This window comes from Streptopelia decaocto (assembly GCF_964273445.1).
Source record: "Streptopelia decaocto genome assembly, chromosome: 6".
Lineage (NCBI taxonomy): Eukaryota > Metazoa > Chordata > Aves > Columbiformes > Columbidae > Streptopelia > Streptopelia decaocto.
In genome coordinates, this window is record NC_138660.1 from 22,634,617 (window position 1) to 22,651,914 (window position 17,298).

Sequence of the window (17,298 nt, forward strand, 5' to 3'; positions counted from 1 at the left end):
ACTTTTTAATCTTATCCAGCTCCTTCTGTTTTCCCTGTCCAAGATCGCCTTTGTGCCAGTTGCATCCTACCAGCTCGGATGAGCAGCTGCTTCAAGCATCCCCGATGTTGCAGGTGAGCTCTGAAACACAGGGCGCCAGAGCTGAACTCAGTACTAGGAAGTGGCAGGCACAGGGAGAGCAGAGACATCCAATTTATTCTCCAATGTATTTTGCTAAGTCAGGCCTAGGAACAGGGATCAGAGCATCATTTGTATTGTGCCAGTGATAACAGATGATAAAGTGGACGTTCTGTTGTCTCCCACAACTGTAAAAATCTATTTCCCTTTATTAGGGTAAAGTGTTCTACAGTTCACTCAAATATTATTGATTAAAAAAGCTACTTTGTAGAGCAGAGTATCTGGGGGGGGGGAAGGCAGAAAATTAAGAAATACCTCCCTGCGCATTCCTAGAAGTAAAATTAGGTTTGTGGGGTTTTCAGGCAAAAAATGAAATCCAGCATCCAATATCTCAGGTGTTATTGTGTCAAGACTTCCGTGTGGGACAGAAACATTGTTACCTCAAACTTCTGAGTCTCTCTGCCCTGACATGTGTGAGGTGAGGGGGGTGTATGAAATCAAAACTAATAGAAGTGTCAAATCTGATATTTAGGACAACAGGATCACCTGCAAAGGAATTTCTTTCTATCCCTTGATAACTGTTTCAAAGAGAGGCCAAACACTCAGGTTCTGCCTCAGTCCTTATCTACGTTTATAGCCCTCCTCCCCACCAGAAGCAGGTGCAAATCTGAAGTCTGAGATGCTAATATGATACGAATACAGTCTGCTCAGCTGAAATAAAGCAGTAAATCTTAGCTTTTCAAGTTCCACTGCATAATTAATTTCTTACTAGATCTTATCAGATAACCACCTGTAATTAGATTATTACATTATAAATTACCTGTCTAGTTAGCCTTTATATAGATGATTTTCTAATAGGTGGCATTTCAGTTTATCTGCATTCCTCACTCTTACAGCATTAGATTTCATAGTTTGGTGACCCGTTGGGAGATTCAGCTTCTTCTTTAGTAACACAGTGAATGGGGAATTGTGGAAGAGCATTCTGGCCTGTAGCCATTTATTACATAACATGCTGAATTTCAAAAGCCGGACTTATCCTCGATGTAATTCTGTCAGCTTCAGTGGCTTGCACCAGGACTGTTTGGTTTTGAACGTGAATGTACAAAGAAAAGCTGGGCTTTCCAGTCTCTGGCAAACAGTAAATGATGTGGATCATGTATTAAATATGTAATCAAAGCTTGGATTTTCGTCAATAGGCAGTATTTTTAAAGTGAAGCAGTTAAACTATTAATGTAAATGGAGGATGGGAGGTGTTAAGAGAGGTTGGTTGGCTGTGGTGAGGTTTTGTTTTGTACAAAGCTATTGGAAACTAACACTGCAACGCTGCTATTTCTTATGCAGATTACTTATTTTATAAACATCAGGTTTCGTATACAAATGCTTTCTCTAATCACAAATGGTTACTGACAACTTGAAGTTACAATTAAGCAACACTACCCAGCTAGAGCAGAGCAATATCCCTCGCTCGGCCGCTGCCTGCGATCGGGCGTACTGCGGAACTTCCCGGGAACGGAGAGAGGATCCTAACGCACTACAACAGGCATGGGACTGGAAGGCGCACGACGAGGTAGAGCCGGTACCCGGGAAGGCAGCCAGCCCCGCAGCCCGGCTCGGATGCCGCCACCCCGCAGCATCGCTCGGAGCCGCCTCCCGGCGGGGCCCCGGCGCAGGGTCCGGTGTCGGCGGCTTTTCCCCGCATCGCCGGCAGCCCCCGCCGGCACCGACAGCCGCACGGAGCTCCTGCCGAGAGCCCGGGTCACGTGTGCGGGCCGTAATCCCGGAGAGGGGGTGTCAGCACCGGGGGAAGGGGGCGGCGGGAGGAGGGGCTGCCGCCGATGAGGGCTGAAGCCGGGTACCCGGCCGGCTGCGGGCGCCGCTGCGGGCGAGGCGGGGGCTGCGGCCATGGCCTGGCCCTGCATCAGCCGGGTGTGCTGCCTGGCCCGTTTCTGGAGCCAGCTGGACAAGTCCGACCTCTCCGTGCCGCTCACCATCCACAACTACTCGGACATCGAGGAGCAGGAGGACGGGACGCCCCAGCGCGGCGGGCCCCCAACGCGGGGCAGCGCTCGCCCGCCCGCCCCGGCCCCCCGCCCGCGGGACCCCGCCGCTGGGAAGCCGAGCGGCCGCAGGAAGGGCCGGACGGTCGCGGCCGGGGAGCCCTTCGCGGCGGAGACCCAGTACCGGAGGGACTTCAGAGCGTGGCCCCTCCCGAGGAGGGACGCCTTCCCCTGGGTCAGCGCCAGCAGCGGCGGGAGGGACGGGGCCGCCCCCCAGCCCGCCCCGGGCCGCGCCGCCTGCGCCCTGCCCGGCGGCGGGGGGCGGCAGGCGGCGGACGGCTGCGGCGGCCCCGAGCAGCTCCGGCCGCGCTTACAGGTGGACGGCGGCCACACCACCTCCTACAGGTAACCGGGCCCAGATGACCGCCCCGCTACCCAGCCCGAGCCCCGGGGGTGCTCCGTGCCGCGGCCGATGGATGCTCCTCCGCAACGCGGGGTGGGGATGCCGGCAAGCGACCGCGGCGCGGGGGGAAGCGGGAGGGAAGGCGAGAAGGCGAGAAGCGGGGGGGAAGGCAGGGTCTGCCGTCTCGCCAGTGGGTTCAACCTGTCGCCTAAGCCACGTTTGCTTTTGAAAGCGCGGTCCTTAAAAGCGTCGCCCGCTCTCCAGGCGGGTGTCTGAGCCCGCCAGCACCGTCCGTGCAGCTCTGCAGCAGAGCCCGGCCGGGCGCACCGCCCCGACACGGCTGAGCCGCCCTGCCTTCCCCAGCTCCTACCGCGGTTCAGAGCGCAAGCGGGGTGGGATCCCGGGTGCCATCCCCCAGCCGTCCTTTCCCCACCTGCTGATGGGGGACACAGGGCTCCTGACAGCTGGGGCTGCCCCGGAGCTGTCCGTTCTTAGTGGCACCGTACTGTGCTCCCCAAATCTGTCAGTGCCATCATCTTTTTCCTTTAAAACTCCTGGAATGCCACGTTCAAGTTGAACCAAGAATTACTGAGGCACGAAGGCAACAGGGGATATACCCGCAAAAATATGTCAATATGCTCAATAGGAAAAATTGCCATAAACCACCTTTCCCAAAGAGCTTTAAAAACAACTGACTTATGTTATTGATGCCTTCCTTTCCCTGTGATCAATATGACCGTTTACAACCACTCACTCTCTGGAAAAAAACAATCAGACAGGATGCACCTAAATTCATCCCCTGGAAGGTGAGGGGATTTCAGCTCCTACAAAGCTGCTGTTAAATATTGTGCCAGTTTCACGTTGTTACCACACACTCCCTAACAATGATGCTTAGCAGATTTTAATGTATCTACAAGGTATATTAATAGAATAACTATTTTTATTCCAACAGAATCCCAAGTATTTAGACACTTATTATCTATTATGTACCTAGGAGACATTTTATAATTGCAGTTCATTAGATTGTTTTTCACAATGCTCTTAAGACAGGCACACTGTGGACCCTGGGAAGGATTACAGGCCTGCACAGGAGAGCGTATTGCTTGTCCCACTCCTCCTCATGCAGGCAGCTGCCCTGGCACTAGCACAGTTAACATGTGGACTCTGGGAGGAATAACTGCAGTGTTTAAGTGTATGTGCTATTTCATCCTTTGCCACATCTCATAGGAGAATCATGGACTGATGATTAACTCTGAAGAAAAGCACTTCTAGATTTCCAAGCAGCACAGGAATTACTGCAGAGAAACCTACCTAGTTACAAGACTTTGCAAGGTTCAACTTTCAGAATCACATCAATACCCCTGTTGTTGAACCTTGCCCTGTTTCTTCAGCCTGATCCCAGAGGAAGGGCACGATAGCCTGCATTAGGGCTGCAGCTTCCCTACAACTGTTCCAACACTCAGAGTCACTTCTTGCATCTTTCTTCCCTCTGACTTGTCTACTCTTACACAGGGATCTCGACTATTGTCATGAAAGAGCAAGAAATGTGCAGGTCACAGGACAAACACTGGCCAAAATGAGATACCAACAAGCAAATCAGAACAAATTTTACAAAAAGTAAGACTTAAAAGTAGTTGAGGAACTCCTCTCAGCTGATGAGAGGAGCAGTGCAGGACAAGGACAGAGGCACAAGCTGCAGCAGCCACATCAGAACAGAGCTCTCACGTAACACCTTTAAGCTGTTCAAAGGCTACATAGTACAACTAATGCAGACAGGGCTATACAAGTCCAGCCACCTTGGTCTTATTCCAGTAATTCCCACAGTTGCTTTTAATTATTACCCAGTACAACACTGCAAATGCAAAAAATCCCCATACCAGCCAAAGCAACCTAGAAAAGTCACAGGACTCAGAATAAGCAGCAGGAGAAAGGTCCACAACAGCTTCACAAGCTGCAAGGGTCTATTTTGTTTTGGATTTGTTACTATAAGAAAGACTAAACAGGAGCTTTCCTCTTACTGTATTATTTTCCAAAGACAGTATTGCAGTCTGCACACACATACCTCATCTTTAGGCTGTAGTCAAACAGCACCATTAAGTGTTGATGTTCTTCATCTTCCTAACAAAGACCGGAAGGATCCAGCTGGTGCACTAACCTGTTCCTCAGTGGCCACACACAGCTCCACTAACCTCTAGCAGCTGGGATCTGCTGCACTTCTTATAAGCTGTGTCCACCCACAGATGAGGATGCTCGGAAAGCAGGAAAGGCAGATCAGCTGTGGTAGAGGCACAGCAAAGGGATTTCTATTATCAGGGGCTGCTGGAGGGTGCTGAACCCTGATGAGGAGGTTGGGTGTGAGATACATAATGCCTTTAGGGGATCTGAGAAAAGGGAGACACAGAGATACACATGTAGGGGACACTGCAGGTAGAAGGTTAGAGGAGCAAAGTTGTGAAAAACGCACATGGTTCTTGGTTAGACACCCTAATTTCCTTTCTACGGAGAACCTTGGGAAGATTTCCCCCTTTTCTGCTGTTGCAGGAATATCAGACATTTCCTATGGCTCAGCCCTGCAGCCCTGAGGACCAGGCTCTGTGTATGGGGACCTGCGTCCATTCACACAAGAAATGCGTCATTTTGAGTCCTGTGTGCCGCAGGTGCTCCTGGCTCTGCTCCCCACCAGGTCAGGCCCACTCCACAAGGCTCCCACCATCAGGATCTGCTCCTGCAGTGTGGACACTGCCAGTCAGCAGCTTCCAGCTGTGTTTTGTGACTCTGTCAGGTCTCAGCAGCTGGCTGGGCTTGCTTAATGTTAAAGAGAAAAGTTCTTGAAGGGAGGGAAAGAACGGCTTGAACAGGACAGCGCAAAAAATTTGGCATTGATACATGGCCCACTCCAAGCTTTTAATGGCAGTAGTGGTATTCTTCCTTAATTCTGAAAGGTGGTGGAGGTTTTTTAGGTTTCATTTGTTTCTTTTTAGTTCAGGGATTTTGACGGCAACAGCCTATTGCATGTTTGTTTCTGTGGAACACTTAAGTGCAGTGGTGAATCCCATGTAACGTTCAGCATTATTTGATATGTTTTTGTGCATCAGAGCACCGCTCCAGTGAGGCTTCATTCTGCAAGTTCTTGCTACATCTTTGTCTCTGCACTGTTTTTCAAGCTCATAAGGAAACTCAGCTGCATACAAAACTGGCTGTATGTGGTGCAGCCAGTCAGTCTGACCTGGCATTTCCCAGAACAAAATAAACTCCCAGGATCAGCGACGAAGACCAGTCCCATTGCTACTGACTTCTGGGGGAGCCTTTCTACGGCCAGAAGAAAATAAAGGTGGAGGGGATTTTGGAAGAATACCTGTACCTCTGAGGAAGCAAAGATATTTTTAATTTTGAAAGCATAACTCTGTATAAAGAGTGGAAGAACAGTGCAGCTGCCTGCCCTCCAAACTATTGTCCCATGTCCCCAAATCTTTTGGACCTCTCCAGTTCCTGGAATTATGCAGGGCCTGAATGAAGTCAAACCCCAACTGGGCTACGTGGGGGGAGCTCAGGCACACGGGCTGAGGCAGATCAATACAAGCCGCACTTGAAAGGCTAAAATGGGATGTGCTTCAACTGCAAAAAGATGCTGCGGACTGCTGCAGGCGGTTGCGGTAGATCACACCTTACTGACGTGGGAGGAGCAGGAAGGATGCGCTGAGCCACCTTCTCTGCACTTCCCTGAGGGTTTGTCCTTGGGGGTCATGGAAGTGGCTTCTCCCTTTCAGCAGCAAGTTGCAGGTGCTGTGTATTTCTGACACAGCAGAGATTTGCACACAGTTAACTGTAGCACTAAGTCTTGATTGCATTTAGCAGACATTTTAGAAGTAGATGAGTGCTTTACTTAGCTCCCTTCTACAGCAGGTGAGAGAAGCTGGCACTGTCAGCAGGTATCTCCAACTGGCTCTGTTATCTGGATGTCATCTTCTTACCTTGTTGGAAGACAAGGGGGATGAAGGCACAACGTCTCTGCCAGGCCTGATATTGCTGGGAGAAGAGCCCTGTTCAAGGCTCAGCTGTACTTCTTTAGGTCACTTCAGACCTCAGTTTGCCCTTTGGTAACCTGCCAGTTTCCAGAAAGCACTTCAAATATATAAATGAAAACCTTGCATCAGAGCTGTGAGCAATCGTTTTGCCTTTTCTTCCTCCACCCATTGGCTTTGCTTGTATTAGTACTCAGAGAAGGGGGATGATGACCAAATTTCTGCACACACACACCACCAGTCCCAAGCAGAGCCTAATTTCTGCAGCTGGTGTTTCTGAATTACAGGTGTTTTGAGCGGGTGTGAGAGTCGAGAACACCCGCCTTGTTCATAGGTGGGAGGCACAGCAGTAAAGCAGAGAAAATCGAGGGCCCAGAGATCAATGGGGTTTCCTGCTCACCCAGAGCGAGCAATCCTGTTTTGTTGAAAAGAAAATGTGTAAAGAGCTGAGGTCATTAAGGGGAAAGGGCCTGGTGTGGCATTGCTAATGATTTTGGGAATAGCAGGGTGGAAGATCCCTCAGAAAACTGAACTCCCATCTTCTTGTGTGAGTATTCAGTGTGTGCTGTTTGTGGCACTGTGACCATGGAGCAGAGACATTCTCCCACAAAGGGAGATACTGCAGAGTGAAGGGGAAGGACACTTTTCCCCATGTCTGTGGATGCAATCACAGTTACTTGGCTGTCTGTACTGTTCACCTGCCTTCAAATAGTGCTTTTGCAAAACGGCAAAGTGAACTGTGGTGGCTGTGTCACATTGAAAAGCATCTTATTTCATCTATAAAGAAGAAAACAGAGAAAACACATGCCCTCATGTTTGGCAATGTATGGGATCATGGCACACACCTGAGCTGGCAGGGTTAACAGTACTGTGTATGAGGAGCTCCATCCTTGATCCAGCACGATATTTAAACACACGCTTATCCTTAATTATATGAGTAAAGCTTTTATAATCAAGGCTTACAGTTATCTTTACATTCTTAAGTATCTTGCTGCTTGGGGAAATTAATAGTGAAGCCTCTGATTTTTACGCTATTTAAGAAGTAAGCTTGCTTGGTGCAGGCATTGGGATGGATCCAGAGAGACTCGCTGTGCACTGCATAGCCTGCCTGGGGCAAGGAGGGGCTTGGAGGCGGACAGAGCTGCAGGAGGAGAGAGCAAGGGGGCTGGAAATAGTGGCTCAAGAGAGGAAGTCTGTTGTGCAAAGTATGCTGCAGAACTGAAATGCGGAATATTCAAAGCTGTTGTGTAAAGGTAGGAGAAATTTTCTCCACTCAAAGTACACCCAAAGTTAAGTTAGAGAAGAATGGGAAGTGGAATAATGACAGAAGTCAAGACCCTAAGACCCACCCAGAAACCCTCATTCACACAGCTCCAGTAAGAGGGAAGCAGCTGCCTGTCCTGTCATACTGCTCTAAGTGCTCCTTCCTCGAGGATCTGTCTGCAAGCAGAGCAAGCCCCCCCCACTCACCCTAAGACAACAGTTTGAGGCTTAAGTTATTTTTCCTGGCCCTTCAGTCTGATCTTTTGCTGTTGCTTCTCTCTGGTGAGTTATGAGCAGCTCCAGGTACTGCCTGACTCTGCTGCAATGGAGAGCCGAGACAGGGAACAGCCAGATGTCTTCTGGTTTCCTTTTCTGTAATTCCTGTGTGCTGGTCTAGCTCTATCTTTATTTTTTTCCCCTCCATCAAATTTTCCCCCATTCCTGTGGTCTTTGATTGGATAGGAGAATGGAGACAATCTGCTCCTGTGTGTCCCAAGCTTGGAAGGGCCTCCAGCACTGCACTGGTGTCTAACACATCTTAGAGGAAAAACACCCATACCACCTTCTGCCCAAACCCCACACAGCAGTCTGGCTTCCCCAACAGATGTCTAGAGTAGCGTGTACTTTGAAAATAAAATCTTAATAACAGAGACCCCCAAAATGTACACAGAACTTTCCACCTGAAGAGGAAATGAGACAAATGCTCACTATGCCACTTAATTGTCACTGGTGTGCTTGGTACGAGAAGGAAGAGGGCAGTGGAAGAATAAATGCAGGCTATCTCAGGCAGTGTAGCTCAGAGTTATGTTCAGCTATACAGGATGAGAATTTTTCTCTGTTTCTTAAATGATAAATTGGATTATAATGCAGTGGCTCAGAATGCCACTGATAATTAATCATATGAAGCAAACCGTGACAAAGATGAGGTACTACAGCACCAACTGTGATGGCATTGGTGGGGCAAAGGAATAATATAAATACTGAAGGTGAATCTGTCTGGAAATGACAGCCCCAGTATTGCAAACAGCACAGCTGGTTATTTCTGCCCTCTGCCTCCCCACCCCTGGTAGAAATGCCCTTCATCTCAGTGAAAAAAAAACAACGACATTTTCTAGGTTAAATTTTCACTAGATCAGTAAAATAAAGATTTTGCAGGCGGCTTTCTCTGCAAGGCCAGAAAACATCTGTGAAGAGCATTAAATGGGGGAAGAGCCCAAAGGCAGCACAGGTTCCGATGGCCACACAGCTCACAGCACCCAGCAACCTGAGCTGCAGGGAGGAATAGAAGGACCAGTCCTGAATCCATTGTTCCCAAATCATGCCCTGAAGTCTGCGAGGCCGCACAACAAATTGTGGTGAGAACATCCCCCCGCCCAACTCGCTGTGTCTTGTCTGTTGGACAGCCCTGGTGCAGGGGTCCTGCTCACTGGCACACAACCATCAGCTTGCTGAAACAGCTCTCTTCAAAGCTGGGCTTCATAGTAACCCTCTGGTAATTACAGTCCAACCTCGTTTGTTTGTTTGTTTCCAGCATACACATTAGCTGCACTCCCACTTGCTCCATTTCCCATCACTGCTGCGGGGTTGAACTCTCCCAGCAGGTCACCAGCCTCCCGCTCTCCACACTGAATCGATCCAAACCTGCCCCTCCAGCCACGTCCTGACGCAGTACAAAATAAATGCTTTTCCACGGGCTCTATTAACCAATTACAAGACAGAGCAAACAAATGATCCACAAGCGGTGATTTACGTGATCAAAGTAGTTCCACAGAGTAACGGGGCAGCCACCTGCAGGGAGCTGCTGTTTATTCCTTCCAGTGAGTCGGAGGTGAAGAAACAGCAGTACACAAAAAAGCAGCCCTTCCTGCCCTTTGGTCCCTGCTATTTTAAAGCCTGCCTACAACTCGGGAGGCCTTTATCTTTCACAGCCCTGGTGCTTCAGTACTTATAAGTACCACTGGGTCATTTCTATTTACGGAGATCAAAAAATCTCACCTCTAGGTTGTAACAATGAAGAACAAAAGAGAAACTAAAGAGAGCCTGGATGCTGAATTATAGGCTTGGAGGCTACTCACCCTCCACTTCAGGTGCTTGCAGCCCCAAAATAACCTGACAACAGCTTCTGTCTAGGGACAAGGAGGAGGAAGGGGAGGAGGTACAGCAGGAAGGACGAAGATGACTGTCTCCAGCAGCAACAGTCAGTGTGTCTTGTTCATCCCCAACAGGAGCTGGACACCACACCACACAGGGCTTTCCCTTTCCTCATACCATTTCTGTAAATTCCTCTCCCACCATGCTGTTCTCTTGCTAATAATGCTACTTGTGTAATCTGGGATGAGACACTAGCCATGGTGTCAGACACTGGGAAGGGAGGGAGAGGCAACGCATCAGCTGAGACTGACCTGATGCATTGGCTTCCTCAAGCACAGGAAGCAAATGGTGGGAGAAAGTAAATCTTGACAAGTAAATCACTTGACATCTTAAACTAAGTAACATTCCCCAGGCTCCAAGTAGCTCATGCATTTTTACTCCACTCATGACTCCAAGACTGATTTCTGTAATAACCAAGTCAGAAAAGTGGTATTTGGGCTCATGTTCCTTCTGATTCCTTGCTATACAGCTGGAGATGGGTGCACGTGTCGTGCAACCTGAAAGGCAGAGCAAATTTAGTTAGCTGTACTTTCTGAACCAAAGGTTACAATTTTCATTTCTTGTTGTGCTTCAAGTACCTTGACTCCCAAAGGGGATACGTCATCTCTGTTTTGCCCAGTCCCTTCTCTGTGGATCAGAGTTCTGGGTTCCCCCAGGGGAAAATACCAATTCCAGTAATACTGCTGTGGGTCTGAGCTGTAACTCTTTGCCCTCACTTTTCTGTTTCCGTGGGTGACGGCAAAGCGTCTCCTCACTGCATGTAGGTGCCTCAAAAATAGTTTTGGCTATCCAGGCTGAGAGGAGAATGCTTCGGCTTCTAGCCAAAATGAGGGTCCTGTGATCCAAAAGGGCTGTGTTTGGGCGCCTGCCAAATCAGCAAATGATCTGCTATGAGGCAGCGAGACAGAGCTGGCTGCAGAGACAGGCAGCACAGTCATTCATGGAAAGCTGGGAACACACTCCACTGTAGCATAATGCAGCAGAGAGACCAGCCGGCACGAGGATGAATGGTCAGGAATCAATGGCACCAGCATCTTTGAGGCAACGCAGCTTTATGAGGGGCAGCAGGTTCCAGTTCCTGGAAACTGCTGGGAAGTAATTGATGGCTTTGTACCATTTTGCTGGTATTTTGCCCAGTAGCTCTGTGTCCTGCCTCTGGCTGCGCAGCAGAGCAGAGCTCAGATTTAACTCAGCATTCACACATGTCTGGGATTCCCTGCTAAAGGGTTGCCTTCCTGAGGCATCACTTGGCCAAAAATCACCTTTCTGCAAAGGTGCTTCCTTATCCTGAGGTGCTGAAACAGCAGGAACTTCAGCACCAGCACTGGGTGAGCTTTGCAGGCACTTACCTGCTGCCTGAGCAAGCTGGGACAGCAAGATGCAGGGAAGATAGAAGGTGGCAGCTCAGAACAGTGAGAGCAAACCAATTAAAAAAAAGATTTGCAAGGCACATAGACAGCCTTGACAGGGGCCTGGTTTTCCTTTCCAATGGGCATGAAGCTCTTCTGTAGAGCAATATCTGTTACTGAGTGGATTTAAGAACTTGCTCCGCCTCCACTCAAGCTGATAAACTGCTGTCAGTCCCGGCTGCAGCTTCTGCCCATCTGCTTGTGCCTGCACCCACACTCATCTGTCCTGACAGTAGGCCAGTGCCAGCAGCCAGCTCAGTCCAGAGACAGTAACCTATTTTTTTTAGAATTAATTTCATTAGCATGCTTGTTTCTCCATTTGTCTTAGAAACAGTCCAGGGTTGCACCCTGTATCTACAAATCAACCAAGAAAAGAGGCAGCATTTTAAGGCCGAGTCTATGTTTAAAAATGAAGCATAAAGGAGGCAGCAGTTATTTTGGTAATATACTAAAAGGATCAAAACCAAACTACACATTTTAAAATCATATTCCACACTTATACACTTTAAATAAGATTTTTGAAAGAGGAATTTGCAGCTAAAATAGCAAATAGCATGCTTGGAAAGATGAAAATCAGAAAGGCTGGGATCAAAGCTAAGCTCAACACACTGAAACACCCTATTTCCGTGGCTTGGGCATGGCTCAGAACTTAGTCTTACACCTTGATCCTGTGTATAAGCAGCTAGTAAAATGCAGTTATTATTTAAGTATGCCAGAGTATGAACATACAATTTTCACATCTTGGTTAGTTGCCTCTCCTTTTGCTACCGAAGCTGCCTGAATTGGTTGCCAGAGATACATAACACAAACAGAGGAGACTTCTGTCTTCTCCTGAGAGCAAACAAGCCAGCTCAGGTGGCTGCTACTGCAGCATCCAGAAGGTCTGAATGGAGAGGGCATTAGTGCAGCCTGTTTGTGACAAGAGGTACAATGAAGCAGAGACCCTGCCATGCTGTTCTTCTGTGCTCTCGAAACCTGTACTGCCCCTTCCCTCAGTGCAGTCTCTGCACCCATTTCTGAGATGTCACCGCTCCAATAATAAATCAGCCAAGTGTCTTCCTCTCAGACATTATTGTGCAAAGTCAAAACACTTGCCCCCACCTGAAGGAAAATCATCAGCAGAAGCATCTTCCTACTGGGCTGGTGTCTCCCTTGGAACATATTTCAGACTGAGTTGCTGCAGAGGCACAGCACAGCACACACGGGGAAATGTGCCAGCTGTCGAGAGAGCTGGAGCCAAGTAAGGGAACATCAGCAGTGTCCCTTCATGCATGTGAGGGCTGGGCACCCGCAGCCCTAGACCAAGATGTTTCGCATTGTAAGCAGCCAATAAGCCAGACAATGTTTTACATTGTAATTGATCAATGAGCTATCAAGCAAAAAGTCACCCTGACTTTTCCTTACCTAGGAGGAAAGCACCGAGCACCTCTGGGAGAGTGCACATTTTTCCAGGAATAAAAAAATAGTTAAGTCAGGGCAGCCAGTTAGCCCAGTCTGCTGCATCTTTCAGCCTGGGCTTCTAAGAGAGGCAGGCCCCTAGGCTCAGTTCTTCTTTTATTCTCAGTATACATTAGGCAAGTTCAGTCTTACAAGCTGATTGTAACCAGCCTTGCTTTCTGGCTTTGCAACCACTGAGCAGAAGTACCCTGTATGTTGTGTTTTATGGGTTCTTCTGTCTTGACAATCTCATTTCAGGCAAGAGTATCGTGCATGGACTGGAGTAAAACCATCCAAGCCTATAAAGACAAAGCAAGGCTTCATTATCCCAGAAGACCATTTTGTTCAAGAGACAAGCTACAAGGCAGATTTTAAGGTAATTAACATTTTTTTTAATCACAAAGTCAATGTGAGTAAAGCCCAAAGTAGGTATCAGGAACTCCTAATTTGTTATTGGTGTGGTGCATGTAAAATAAAACCATGTCCTCATTGACCACTCTTTCATCACTGCCCATTAGGTAATGTGGACATCCCTTGCTTTCACAGAGACATGCTAAAGAATGTCATAGCGTAACTTATCATAATTCAACACAGACCAAGATTTTAAGCTGCATGACAGTCAGGAAATTCAAGATTTGCAGTTCCCTCAGCTGAGGGAATGACACACAGCTTGTACAACTTAGAACAGTCAGTGTGCACTGGTGTTACAGCTGTAGTGCAAGATTCAACCTCTGGTGCTGCTGTCAACCACGGACACAGGTGTTTGCAGGGGAACGTCTGCAGATCATTGGCTAAGGAACAGCACCCACCTAAACACGACAAAACTCTCCTGTGCTAGTAAGGGCAGAAGCTGTCCCCACTACCGACACCAAGGATGATATCCATGTGGTGAGCAGCCGAGCCGCACAGCTCTTGGGATTCTCCTTCAAGATTCTACAACCCTCTATAGCAGCATAAGATAATTTTCTTGTTGGTGAAAGACATGAAAGCATTACTGAAAATCCCATGAGGAAATGTTCTCTTTGTACTTTACATTTTCCCTGGCCGGGCCCCACACACTTCCCATCCCCATGAATAAGGAAAGTGCACACCGATGAGGCTCTGGTTTAGCTGCTTTTTGTTTTAGACCACCGAGGAGAATGGCACTTCACAACCTATTGCAAAAGCTGTTCACAGGCTGCACCAAGTGACTCGGAAAGCAGAGATGGGTCCAGGGCTGAATTCCCCAGCTGCAGAGTGCTGTGTCGCTAGAGGTAATAGCAGCTACTCCAGGGCCACATGTAAAAAGTAAATCTTTGCCTTGGAGGAGCCAAGGAAGAAGTGTTTAATCAGCAGATAGTGAAGAGCCTCCTCCGCAGAGGATTGCTGGCACACTGCTGCGACAAGGCACACAATGGGTATATCCAGCTCCACTGAAAGTGGGACAGTGACCGCGGGCAAAACAGAATTTGCAAACCTCACTGAAACTTCCTTCTTGCTCCAAATAGTCTGGGCTGTTACTGAGCTGCAGCAATGAGGATAGAGGGTATTTAACCCTTAAACCTTGTATTTCGACCCTTGTATTTAATCTCATATTTTGACCCTAGAGAGGCAAAATATAGTGTCTGCTTGGCAGACAGGATCCAAAGGAGAGGATCTTAGATGAGCCCCTTAGTCCCTATCCCAGTTCTCATGGAAGGGAAAGAGAAGACACAAAAACGTTCTGCCAAGGACTATGTAAGCAAAAGTCCCGTTTCCTGGAGCCCCAGGGAAGCACAGTGGCCTCTCTCACAGACAGCATAGGAAAGGTGCCGTCTGGAATGAAGGTGGTGCTGAGGAGCCACCAGTTCAAACAGAAGTCAGACTCTCCCTGATTTACACTTGGCCATTTGGACCTTCCCTCTTGCCTGAAGCCCATGGCTTTGCTGGACACGGGGGAGTCAGGTTTATGCTTTGTGCTGACAGCCTGCACGTAGGATTCAGACTTCTGTTTCTCTCCAGCTACTGAGCTGTGCACACCTGTTTGTGATGCTCCTCTTGTTCCTTAGTGCGTCAGACGCATCCCCAGAGGAATGGAAAAAACACAAGAACAACAACAAACAGATCGATAACTCTCCCTATACTCCCTTTGCATGTAGTCTTGCTCTTCTTTCTCTAATCAGATGGTGCCAAGAGAATACTCAGCAAAGCTTTCCATCCTTTTGTGTTTTATGGCCAGATTGACCCAGAGTCCTGGGCTGGATGCGCAACTAAGGACAGTCCTGTTTCAAATCCTTTGGGTTTTAAGCATCCAGGTGTACTTCATGCTTCAGTACAACCACAACAGCTACATATTGCATGAAATCCTGATTCGAAAGACATCAGAGAGAACATCCTCTCTTGCCTCCACCTTTCCTCCAGGCCTGAGTTTACAATCTTATCAAAGTCCTTGCAGTTTCACAGCCTGGCATGGTCAGTAACCAGTTTTTCTCCTTTGGGTACTCAGCTCTGTGCCTCTGTTCACAGCACACATAGCTTGCAGCCCCATAAAGCATAACAGTGGGGCATTCTGACGGAGCCTGGATGGCGTTCTTCAAAAGGTTAAGGACCTGACACACACCACTTAAATCCAGTGGTGAATTTGTTGTGGTGTTTGTGGAGTACTTGCCAGCAGGGCTGTGTGAAGAGGGCAGCTCTGTGTGGCAGAGCCTGGCTCCTGCCCAGCCATGGCCATCCCCCTCACACCACACACCTCCAGACCCAAGGGATGGGTTACAACAGAGCCTCTCCTGGGTAGCACAGCATCACGCCTGCCCTTGAGTCACCCCATATGCCAAGGCCAGTGGCATCAATGCCCAACCAAGAGCTCATGGGGGAGAGCAGACACACAGCAGATTGTCACAACACTCCAGACCCCTCAAAATCTCCAGACAGCTGCACCCTGTGTCGCACTAACGTTTCTCTCCCCCCTCACCCCACTAGATCCCAGAGGTGAAGACCAGGTTCTCCCCCAACCCTTCTGCTGTTTTCCAGGCGCCCTCACGGATCCTCAACGTGTGAACCTGGACTCTCCGCACACCCAGGCAGCTGAAACGTGGCATTTCTGTTCAGATGTATCACTATGCAATTTTCATGAGGAGCGTTAAGATCAAAGAACCAGTATTATCAAAAGCAGCTCCAGTGATTAATGATATGCACACACACTTTCTGTTAACACAACAAACCGCAAAGCGCTGGGTTCAGAACTGGCAAAACACGCTGCGAGGAGTGACCTAGTTTTTCACAGGAGCAGGTTCATTGCTATGCCAGCTGGTGTCACGTTAGGAGATTGATTTTGGGCAGCAAAGGCTGTATCGCAGGCACCATCCCTACATTTAACCATATAGGGCAGGAGAGCAAACAATTGCAAGTGGGATGGATAATTAAAACCAAAAAGAGTTTATTTTGGCAGCACTCTCTAAGTAGGCCAGTGAAAGACAGGGAGGGTCTGGCTGACTTTGAGCTTCTTGAGGGATTTTGGGAATAGGACCTCAAATGGCATCACCAGAAATCATAGCACCAAAGGGGCTGATCTGAACCTCCAGGGTTGTTTTAGAAGCTGGAGGAAGCCAGCGTTGTTGAACTCTAAAATAAAATGGGCACATGCAGTGTCTTAGGGCTTTAAGGCTGGAAAGCTGGATATTTCCAGAATTGGTGGGCTGACACAGGAGCAAGAGGGGACTGAACTTTGGGAGCCAGCCCTGACAGCAACACTCTGGTCTGGTTTGGAGGGGATTGCATGGACAGAACCACCTAAGCACCTACCAGACTGCAGAGGATCTAAAATATTTAAGTAATTTATATAGCCGTTAGGGCGAGTGTAAATATTGTATACGGACTTTACCTAAAGCAATTTGTGATCCTTTAATAAAAAGGACATGCTTATACTTTTAATAAATGTTAACTCTTCGCATATGCAAGGTGGAAAAGATTGCCTTGAAATTCCTAAATTATTGCCTGTATATTGGTAATGCTAATGCTAGGAACAACCAGAAGCGAATGTTACTTAGAAACTCTTCTTAAAGAACAATGTAATGTAGAATGTAAGACATCCTTCATTTTTAAGATAGACCATTTTAAATGTCATTATTCTAAAGCTGATTTTTTTTAGACTGGTGTGCATCTAACTTTTGCTGAGGTACATGTGTTTTAATAAACCATTTTTTAGCCTTTGTTCATTGAGACTGTAGTGGGCTTACAGTTTCCATCTCAAAGACTTATGCAATATAATTAGTCTACTGCTTATTTCATGGTTTTTGCTAATTATTTTTGAAGAAAAAAACCACCTTCTATTTGATGTGTTTGAACCCAGAGGACTGTACAGTAATAGCAGTGCTTGCCAAAATAATTTTTCAGGACATTCATTTTTCTGGAAATTAATTTGAAACATTCAAACTGTACTAAAGGTCTTGCATGTTAGATGTTTCTAAGAATTCAATCTGCTTGTTTAATCTCTTTATAATGTTTTTAACAGTTTTGTTCAAAAAATTTAAGTTCATTTC

The 17,298-nt window shown here is 47.8% G+C and overlaps 1 protein-coding gene across 1 annotated transcript; it reads left to right on the forward strand.

Annotated features, from left to right (window-relative positions):
- Positions 1-2,019: 2,019 nt before the first annotated feature.
- Positions 2,020-15,817, forward strand: MAP6D1 (MAP6 domain containing 1; the record flags this gene model as incomplete). Its single annotated transcript, XM_082055683.1, has 3 exons — positions 2,020-2,519; positions 13,058-13,175; positions 15,740-15,817. 3 exons carry the CDS (start codon positions 2,020-2,022, stop codon positions 15,815-15,817), a joined length of 696 nt encoding a protein of 231 aa, XP_081911809.1.
- Between the last annotated feature and the right edge of the window lie 1,481 nt (positions 15,818-17,298).